The sequence below is a fragment of the Zea mays genome, chromosome 5 (genome assembly GCF_902167145.1).
Source record: "Zea mays cultivar B73 chromosome 5, Zm-B73-REFERENCE-NAM-5.0, whole genome shotgun sequence".
NCBI lineage: Eukaryota > Viridiplantae > Streptophyta > Magnoliopsida > Poales > Poaceae > Zea > Zea mays.
Window position 1 is genome coordinate 178,503,406 of NC_050100.1, and position 10,708 is coordinate 178,514,113.

The 10,708-nt window shown below is 47.5% G+C and overlaps 1 protein-coding gene across 6 annotated transcripts; it reads left to right on the top strand.

The window, feature by feature from the left end:
• Positions 1-4,473: 4,473 nt before the first annotated feature.
• On the top strand, positions 4,474-8,664 carry LOC100273223 (RNA 2'-phosphotransferase Tpt1 / KptA family). Of its 6 annotated transcripts, XM_008683201.3 has the most exons (10): positions 4,474-4,802; positions 5,277-5,470; positions 5,546-5,693; positions 5,932-6,021; positions 6,773-6,827; positions 6,905-7,027; positions 7,323-7,379; positions 7,472-7,624; positions 7,825-7,998; positions 8,093-8,664. In XM_008683201.3, the coding sequence occupies exons 2-8, from the start codon at positions 5,328-5,330 to the stop codon at positions 7,600-7,602; spliced, it is 747 nt and encodes a 248-aa protein (XP_008681423.1). In that variant the 5' UTR covers positions 4,474-4,802; positions 5,277-5,327; the 3' UTR covers positions 7,603-7,624; positions 7,825-7,998; positions 8,093-8,664.
• Positions 8,665-10,708: the final 2,044 nt, after the last annotated feature.

Here is a 10,708-nt window from a genome sequence, read left to right on the forward strand (position 1 = left end):
TTGGAGTTTCCCGAAGCTGGCGAGTTCCTGAGGCCGACCTCCCTTGGCGCACCGGACACTGTCCGGTGTACACCGGACAGTCCGGTGAATTATAGCCGAGTCGCCTTAGGGAATTCCCGAAGGTGGCGAGTTTGAGTCTGAGTCCCCCTGGTGCACCGGACATGTCCGGTGGCACACCGGACAGTCCGGTGCGCCAGACCAGGGGTGCCTTCGGTTGCCCCTTTGCTCCTTTGTTGAATCCAAAACTTGGTCTTTTTATTGGCTGAGTGTGAACCTTTTACACCTGTATATTCTATACACTTGGGCAAACTAGTTAGTCCAATTATTTGTGTTGGGCAATTCAACCACCAAAATTAATTAGGGACTAGGTGTAAGCCTAATTCCCTTTCAGCGCCCTCGCCGGAGGGGTGACTAATCCGCAAGCCCACGCCCCGATCGCACAATCCGAGAGCACCTACGCATTTCCGAGTGAAAAGCGAACCTAGGAGAGGGATTCTTACCAGGGGTCGCGGCACGAATAGCTCCGGCCACGGAACTAGGCGGTCGGGTGTTATTGAAGGAGCTCCGACGAGCAATTGCCAGAGTTGTGGTGCCCCACTGTTCACCCGATGACCACCCGCACGTCCGCGATGACCAACCGAACACCCAGAAGCCAAACGTCGAAGCCAATCGGCAGTGCAGGTGCGATTCCACCGTCGGTCGCGCGTGGATACTCCTACCGAGCTCTGCACAACTTGGATTCTCCCGCGGGGAAGGGCAGAGAGGATGAGAAGGTCACGGGGGTGATCCGAGGTACCCGCGGTCGAGCTTTTATCGCCCCATCGAGCTTGGTCCGTTGGCGAGCGGCTCGGTCGGCGGAAGAAGCGGCGGAGATCCGATTCCGACGGGGGTAGTTGATGACACGTGGGTCCCACGAACCAGTGAGTCGTGCGCGGGTGTCCGTGAGCGTGGAGACGGGCGTGTGGGTTCCGCAAGCCAGACAGAGAGACGCAGTGCGCACACGCGAAGTACCGCTGTCGAGTGGGCCCCGCAACCCAGCGAAGGATTGAGCAGCGCGAGAGGGAGGGCTGGCCAGTGGGCCCCAGGTGTCGGCGTCGCGGCTAGGAGATGGGCTGCGCGCGAGTACACCAGAAGGTGGGCCAAAATGGTGGTCGTCGGCCCATGGAGTCTTTTATCCTTTCTCTATTTTATTCTCTATCCCATTTTCTCTATTTCCAAGTTTAAATTTGAATTCAAACCTCTATGGTTCATCACTACAACTTATATTTGTGAATTTAGGGGTATTGACTCTGGATATATTTATTTACATATATATCATTTATATTTTCATAATCTTTCTCTTTTTCTTATTTTCAAACCCAAATTTCAACTTAGGGTTTAATCCAACTTCTGATATTCATTAACTTATTATTATTATTCTTTTTTATCCTTATTATATATATTTTTTATTTAATGCACATACAACCAAAGACCAATCATGATGCATAATTTAGTACTGTGTCCATTGTTGATTTGGTTTATTTGGGACATGAGTGTTAGCATGTGATATAGAATAAAAGTCATGCACTTGGGGTGATCAACTCTTTCAACCCTCTATTTTCCTGGTTTACATTTTTGGGTATTACACTAAGACCCTGCAAGGACCACCACACACTTGGTGTCTCTTGCTTCGCTTACAAAGCACTTGAGAATAAGAATGGAAAGAAAAAAGGTCAAGCCAAGCAAAAAGAGCAACAAAATAACACGAGAACACCCTCTCTCAAGTCCCTAATGGAATTGAGTTGATTTTGTAGGCTAAGAGAGGATTCAATCTATTTGATGTGTCTTGGAGTGGAGTCTTTTGCTCTTGTATTGAATGAGATGTTTGGAATGCTTGGTTGGATATGAATGAGGTGTTGGGGGTATTTATAGCCCTCAACCACTTCCATAGCTGTTGGGGAGGCTGCTGGTGATGGGCACACCGGACAGTCCGGTGCGCCACCGGAAAGACACTGTTCCTTGTCCGGTGCGCCGCCACGTCACCCAACTATTAGGGTTCGGAGCTGGGTCGACCGTTGGAGCTTTGTCTTCTTGCGGCACCGGACAGTCCGGTACCCTCTGACTTCGCTGCTCTGACTTCTACCGCGGCACTGTAGGCCATTGTAGCACTTTGCAGAGTCGCCCGTTGGCGCTGGATAGCCGTTGCCCGCTGACTCACCGGACAGTCCGATGAATTATAGTGGAGCGCGCACTAGAATTCTCGAGAGTGGTTGGTTGACATCTGTACGGTCCTGGTGCACCGGACACTGTCCGGTGGCGCACCGGACAGTCCGGTGCGACATTCTTCAGCACACTTGATTCCTTTTGCTCCAATATAATTGTGTCCCTAACTTGGTTCTTTTCTTGGTTTGTGTTGAACCTTATGCACCTGTAAAGATGATTTCTAGAACAAACTAGTTAGTCCATGTGTTTGTGTTGATTATCAATCACCAAAATTAGTTATAGGAAATGGTTAACCCAATTTCTCTTTCAACACCGGACAATTAAGTGCCCCACAGAAGAGGAAACCAACCAATCAGGCGATTCTCTGCCGCATCCAGTGCGCGTACTGTTCACTGTCCGGTGTGCACCAGATAGCCCGGTGCGCTAGCGGACAGAAGGCAACAATAGCCCTCCAAATGGAGCTCCAACTGCTCCTAGCTCCCTTGGGGCTATAAAAGAGACCCCTAGGCGCATGGAGCAGTACACCAAGCCTCCATTGAATATCCTAAGATGCCTAGACTCCGCAAGCACGCATTTGGTTCATTGCGATTAAGGTTTGAGCACTTCTTTGAGCTATGACTCCGTTGCGTTGTTTCGTGTGCTCGTTTCTTGACTTGTGTGTGTGTCGTTGTTGTGGCTCTAGCTTTTGTGTGTGTTTCTATTCCCTCTCTTACTCTTGTGGTTTAATTATGATCGATCTTGTAAGGGTGAGAGGCTCCAACTTGTGGAGATTTCTCACAAAGGGAAACACTTGATAAAAGGAAGAAAACCGTGGTACTCAAGTTTGATTAGTGGATCACTTGAGATGGATTGAGTGCAATCCTTGACCGAAGTTGGACACCACAACGTGGAGTAGGCATCGATCGAACCACGGGATAAAACTGTCGTGTCACTTGCGCATATTTCTTTGTGATTGTTTTCTTCCATATAGTTCTCATATATTCACTTGCGCTATTGTTCTTAAGTTCAATACATATTCTAAAGGAACAATCAAGTGAAGAGTTCTCTCCTTATTCACATCACCTTGGTTTTGATCTCACTAACATTTATTATAAACCAAGTTTGTGTTGTTTAGACTTGATTTTTACAGGACCACCTATTCATCCCCTTTAGGTGCTCTTAATTTGCTAGACTAGGACCCTGCTTGTTTCGGATTGTAATCTGCCCAGATTATATAATTCAACTTAAATAATCTAGCTAGTAAACAAACAACCAGATTATATGTCTAAATTATATAATCTATACCCTAGAGTATGATAATCTTCTTAAGAGTAGCTTATTTGAGATTATTTTTGACAAAAGACGTACTACCCATAATTATGTTGTTAAAATTAAATGGATTGTCATTCTTCTTTTCTTCCAAAGCAGGCGCAACAAGGGCATTATTGCCTTTGTGCATTAGAGATCAATAATCTACATTATAATCTACGCAACCAAAGAGCTATGTATAGACTATATAATTTAAATTATAATCTAGATTATATAATCTATAAGATAATCTTTAAGCTGAAACAATCCGGCTTTAGGGTGTTTGCTTTGGAATCGGCCTGCCATCTTTAATTTGGGTTCTTTGGCCATTAAGGCTAGTATGGAAACCCTATTTTTTTCGAGATTTTTATTTTTCCAAGAAAAATTTGTTTATTTTCTTTTGAGAAAATAGAAATCTCGTGGGAAAATAGGGTTCTCGTAATCAATAACAAACATGCCTACTTCCGTGGACCATCTAACTGAGCACATGCATAGGTCTGTCGCACGGCCCAATTGCAGTCTACAGCCCAAGCCATATCTCCGAGGGGGCAGGCCTATAGATGGCCAATAAGTACGAGGCCCGCGAGCCCGATACGAAGCCCGCTGTTTGGGTCCGATCCGAGCCCGGTACGACCCGATTCTATGCGGGTCCAGGTCGGCCTGGCACGAATAAGTGGGTCGGACTCGGACAGAAAACTAGACACGTTGGGCTAGTCCGGTACGACCCGTTTATCTCTAATCCCGCTAAACCCGTCTTTTTACACTAAAACGTGCTTACCGACCCACATAGTCCGCTTTTTCGTGCTGTTCGGCCCGTTTAGACCCGCTGCAGGCCAGACTCGAACAGGAATTTGAGCCCGCGTGCCTAGACGGCTCAGCCCGGTTTCCTAACCGTGCCAGGCGGGATGGGCTTCACCAGACCTGGGCCGGGCGGCCCGATTGGCCATCTCTAGCCACGCGCCTTGTCGGTCATCAGCCGATCCCCTTTCCTCTCCCCACCGCACGCATCCAGTGGCTGCTGCCGCCTCGCCCCCGCTCCTCCTCCTCTCCCGCCACCCACGCCGCGCAGGCCTCACCTACTGGTCGTCGTTGCCTAGGGGCCAGAACGCAGGGCCCACAGCCCCGCCGCCCGCCACCGCCTCCAAGCCTGCTGCGCCGCTCACTGTCAACCTGCCTCGCCAAGTCGCCCGGATCTCGACGCCCCACCTGCGGCCGGCGGCGGCCCCGCCAAGGTGCCCTGACAGACGCGGAGACGCCACCAGAACCACGGAGTTCGTGCGCTGGCTGGTTGTCTGCGGAAGACTCTCCCTCTGGCATGTACCGATGCGATCTCTCAACTAGTCATAAGCAGCTGAAAGTAGTTCACATATATACTTAAATACTCAATCAATGAAAGTAGTGCACTAAAATTTGTTCCGACATCAAGTTTGCTAAACTATTACGGCAACATCTAAGCTATGCATATCATACACCAACGCAGTTCGATTGTCCAGCTGATAATAATAAAACGAAAGCTACGTTGTCTCCTGCTCCTAGAGTGAACTGAGTCGACAGACCACATACTGACATACGCCTTGTATTCTTGTAAATATAGCAGATTTTGCATCATCTGGACGCTAGATAGTTTTTTTCTTGTGTTCAGACTTTCGAAGTTGAATTGAACAAATTATAAGGATGTTTAGAACTGCTACTGAATTGTTAGAGAATTATATAGATATGTTATGTTACCGCCTTTTTTTTTACCTGATGTGTTCTTTTATCTCGACAACCCTGGATTAAAATCCTAGCTCCGCCACTGCCGCCACCTCCCTGCTCCAACCCCGCACCTCCGCTTCGCCATGAACCCTTCGTCGTCATCCACCTCCTCCTCTGGCGGGTACCACTCTAGGGCCGCTGCCTTTGCTTCCCCGCAGCCGCGCGGCGGTGGCGGTGGCGGCGGCCGAGATGGGAGCGACCGCATCGACGCCCTCGGTCGCCTCCTGTAGGGCTTGATCCCCTCTCCGTCGTTGTTGTGTGCGCCGCGTCGCCCGCTGACGGCCTCTGCTCTCGGTTGCAGGACGAGGGTGTTGCGCCACATGGCGGCGGAGCTGCGCATAGATATGAGGACCGATGGATACGTGCGCGTCCGCGACCTGTTGAAGCTCAACCTTCAGACCTTCGCCAAGGCCCCTCTCAAGTCTCACACTGTTGACGAGATCAGGGAGGTATCGATGATACTGGTTTTATTTCGTTGGTTGATTGATTGATGAACTGCTGTCGAACTTGTTAGGCTACTTGATTTGTGCTAAACGCTGTTTCTTCTCATTACTCCTAGCTTGTATAGGTAGACTTGCCTTTTGGAATGCTGGCATGCTCTTGATTTCTTTGGATTATGAATTTTGCCGTGAACTATGAGCAATACTCAGTTTGATGAGAAATTGTGACATTTTGGCTGGCGTGCAGGCAGTCAGGCAGGACAACAAGCAGCGGTTTAGTCTGTTGGAGGAAGATGGCGAGCTGTTGATCCGGGCGAACCAGGGGCACACAGTAACAGTATGTTCTCTGCCCGAGATTTCCTGCACTGATACTGAAGTTGTTAACACAGCATCGTATATTTCCTATGATTGTTCACTTTCCCTTTAATATTTTTGTGAGATGGAAATGTTTTTTTAGAATAGCATCTACTGGTACAATGATTAGTTGTCCTCTGTCCTCCTATTGCTTACTGCTAATGCTTAGGAACTGAGAATGCGATAATTGGAATGCTTGCTTGATTGCATTCATGGAATCATAAAACAAAGGTTTCATTCACATTTTGTTTTTATGCATAATACTTATATTCTGATAGTTTCCCTTCTTTGTATATGCCATAGTCATAATTTACCATAACACCTCGATTCTTATGCTTGCAGACTTTTTACCTCATCAATGCTAGCTTTTAGCTTTTGTACATTAGCAATGTAACTTGTGTTTCTAACTAATATTCATTCATTAGCACTGTAAATCAGCAAGCCTTGTTTGAACTCGGATATCGTAGACAATCGTGCTTTTTCTTACCTTCAGGCTTGAGTCAGCATATATCCTTTGGGTGTTTATTCCAGTATTCTCGGTTGCGGCCTGCTGTGCTGCTTCCATTCTCATGGAGACATCAAGTGAATTTTGTTGACTGACTACCACCAAAAGCAGCTTTAGCAAAAACAGACTTTAGAGCATCTATGGTTTTGGCCTTCGTGGCTAGATCAACATAAATTACAGCTCAATTGGTCATTCTAGTTTTCTTACTGATCCTGCAATCCTCTTTCAGACTGTCACATCAGAGAGCCTGCTGAAGCCCATTTTGTCCCCCGACGAAGTGTCAGGTATGTGAAAATAACAACCACTTCTGTGTTTGCTCCCGAATGGAGTCATATATTTTTATAACATGTTACATCTGCAGTTTGTGTGCATGGAACTTACAGAAAAAACCTTGACTCGATTTTGCAATTTGGGCTAAAGCGTATGGCAAGGTTACACATACATTTCTCAAGCGGCTTACCATCAGATGGAGAAGTAACCAGTGGTATGATTTCTTTCTTTAGAGACACATCAGTGTTTAATATGTTCGTAGAAGAATCACTCATGTTACGTCAGCAGATCATTTGAGTATGTCAAGGTCATCTGGAGTTTTTTTATATAAAAGAAATCTATTATCAAATTCCTGCTGTAATCTAATATGCTTCCAGCCATCATTATTATTCCTTAAGTTAGCTGCTTACCTTGATGACTTCAGCTGTCACACTTTTGTAGCATGTTTTTCAATGTTTATTCTGTTGCTGCCGCACCAAACTTGAATTTCTTTTTTTTTCTATCTTCAGGTGTACGGCAGAATGTAAACATCTTGATACATCTGGACGTTAGTAAAGCACTTAAAGGTACTATATAATGCTTACAAATAGGCTCCCAAAAAATTTCTTTCGTTTTCTGAGTGCTAGAGGCTAATATAACACCTAAATTTGTTGCGCAGGTGGGATGAAGCTTTATATTTCAGACAACAAAGTGATCTTGACAGAAGGTTTTGATGGCGTCGTCCCGGTGAAATACTTTGAAAGAGTCGAAACATGGCCAGGACGAGCTCCAATACCGTTCCAGAGATAACAGGCCATGTTACCATTTTTCGGTAATTCACATACATGATTTTTTTTTTGGGGGGGGGGGAGGGGGGGCTTAATATGCATTGTGGGTGTGGAATATATCAGCATTTGGTAAAATTTGATTGTGCTGGGACCTCTCAGTGATTCGATTGATGATTTTCCGGACTCCGTGAAAAGCTGTGGTTCTTTGTGTGTCTTTTCGGTTTTTGTGTAACGAAACCAAAAGACGAGTTAGTTTCTCTGTGCCTGAGGATGTCAAGAGGGTTTGCCAACCATCTATCCTAATTAATGGAGTACGAGAAGTTTGCGGAGTATGAGCAGAAGTACTCAGAGGATGCAGCAACCAAACATTGAAAAGTATCATGGGGAGTTGCCTGCCTGCTGGGCTGATGCCCTTCCTGTAAGTCCATTAGCACCTCTTGCTCCTCGTGTTAGAGCTGACATGCAGAGGATGGCTTGTAATGTCATTACGCTTGATCATTCACATCTTCCAGCAGCTCAGTTTGGCAACTTCCAGAAGCATACGCCTGAGGTGCGCAACGTCTGCTTCGGAGCGAGGGAGCATGGCATGGGCGGCATTTGCAACGGTGGGCACAGCCCAGGGCTCCGTTTCATGGCCAACGACTGCTATGCAAGCAGTCCTTCTTTACAAGCGTGCAAGCAAACCATCCGGTCCATTAGATTACGATCCAACCACAGATATAACTATAATTTGTTATGGTTTTTTATAAAGATTATTGAGTTGGTGGTGAAAAGGTTTAAGTATTAAATGTGACCTACGGTTGAATCACGATCTAATGGACCAGATGGTTTGCTTATGGTTTGCTTGCACGCTTGCAAAGAAGGACTGCTTGCATAGCAGTCGTTGCCCCGTTCTATGTTGTTGGTACCTATCTTGCTTCTCTGATCGATCAATAAAAGGAGACATTATTTGAGGGACCCTTTTTGGGTGCCTTGTATGCTGTAGCTGTTCAAGTGGCTGAATAAGGCTGCAAGTCTTGTGTAAGGTGAGACTCTGATGCATAAGCTTTGCAACTTGCAAGTGATGTTGGATTTTGGAATGTTATCAACTTTAGTACACGTTTTCTGGCCGTCTGATCGAATCCTGGACACCAGGGGTAGAATTAATTGGTCGATCAGAGCTGTTAATCGTCCAGGCCTTGAAAAACGGTTCTAATCGTGTTTATGTATACTACACCACAAGTTTAAACGGTTTTGTATGAAAATTTAAGCACAGAAATATACTGTTCATGGGTATTTCACATATATTTTCTTTTTTCTTTTGCTACACCATGCTGCTCCTGTTTTAGTTTCTGGAACTGGAAAGCTAGCAGAAGCAAAACTTTTTGAAACAATTTACACAAATGGAAAAACATTAAAATTTAATTATTGAACTCGAACCATATTACAATTTGTAAGAAATAGAAGTGTTGCCCACCCAATCCAAAAATATCTCGAGCGAAATCCATAGAATAACAATGCATTTCAGTCAGCAAAAGAGTTCAGCAAACATAACATACACTACCGGAATCGCGTTCTTTGCCGAGTGTCTAAGATAATCGGCAAAGGCTATTTTAGACTCGACAAAGTGTAACACTCGGCAAATATTTTATCTGCAAAAGGTTCTTTGCCGAGTACTTTTTTCGGACACTCGTCAAAGACTTTGCCGAGTGTCAAAAAGCACTCGGCAAATTAAGAATCGAAAAAATTTAAAAAAAACAACAAAACATTTTTTAAAATTCTAAGAACAACTCTCCACAACCCGTTGCCCTATCATTTTGAATTTGAATTTGAATCAAATCTATATGTTTTGTAAATGGTGAGATTCGAACTCGCAACCTCTCTCTGATGCATACCCTTCTATACCACTACATTACTGTCGGGGACCATAATTAGGGGTACCCTCAAGACTCCTAATTCTCAGCTGGTAACCCCCATCAGCATGAAGCTGCAAAGGCCTGATGGGTGCGATTAAGTCAGAGATCAGTCCATTCGAGCGACTCGATCACGCCTCACCCGAGCCTAGCCTCGGACAAGGGCAGCCGACCCCGGAGGATTTCCGTCTCGCCCGAGGCCTCCCTCCAACGGCGGACACATCTCCGGCTCGCCCGAGGCCTTGCCTTCGCTAAGAAGCAACCCTGACTAAGTCGCCGCACCGACCGACCGAATCGCAGGAGCATTTAACGCAAAGGTGGCCTGACACCTTTATCCTGACGCACGCCCCCCGGCAGAGCCGAAGTGACCGCCGTCACTTCACCGCTCCACTGACCGGCCTGACAGAAGGACAGCGCCGCCTGCGCTACTCCGACTGTAGTGCCACTTGACAGAGTGAGACTGACAGGCAGTCAGGCCCTGCCAAAGGCACCATAGGAAGCTCCGCTCCGCCCGACCCAGGGCTCGGACTCGGGCTAGGTCCCGGAAGACGGCGAACTCCGCTCCGCCCGACCCAGGGCTCGGACTCGGGCGGCTCGGACTCGGGCTAAGTCCCGGAAGACGGCGAACTCCGCTCCGTCCGACCCAGGGCTCGGACTCGGGCTAAGTCCCGGAAGACGGCGAACTCCGCTCTGCCCGACCTAGGGCTCGGACTCGGGCTAGGTCCCGGAAGACGGCGAACTCCGCTCCGCCCGACCCAGGGCTCGGACTCGGGCTAGGTCCCGGAAGACGGCGAACTCCGCTCCGCCCGACCCAGGGCTCGGACTCGGGCTAAGACCCGGAAGACGGCGAACTCCGCTCCGCCCGACCCAGGGCTCGGACTCGGGTTCAGCCCCAGAAGACGACGAACTTCGCTCCGCCTGATCCCAGGGCTCGGACTCCGCCCTGGCCTCTGCCGACGACCTCCGCCTCGCCCGACCCAGGGGCTCGGACTCGGCCTCGGCCATGGAAGACAGACTCGACCTCGGCTTCTGAAAGGGAATTAGGCTTACACCTAGTCCCTAATTAATTTTGGTGGTTGAATTGCCCAACACAAATAATTGGACTAACTAGTTTGCTCCAGTGTATAAGTTATACAGGTGTTAAAGGTTCACACTTAGCCAATAAAAAGACCAAGAGTTGGATTCAACAAAAGAGCAAAGGGGTCAACCGAAGGCACCTCTGGTCTGGCGCACCGG

Coding starts and splice junctions, on each gene's coding strand:
- LOC100273223 (XM_008683201.3), top strand. CDS start 5,328: ATGAACCCTTCGTCGTCATCCACCTCCTCCTCTGGCGGGTACCACTCT. Junction 6,022..6,772: donor ACCAGGGGCACACAGTAACA/GTATGTTCTCTG, acceptor ATCCTCTTTCAG/ACTGTCACATCAGAGAGCCT. Junction 7,380..7,471: donor CGTTAGTAAAGCACTTAAAG/GTACTATATAAT, acceptor TTTGTTGCGCAG/GTGGGATGAAGCTTTATATT.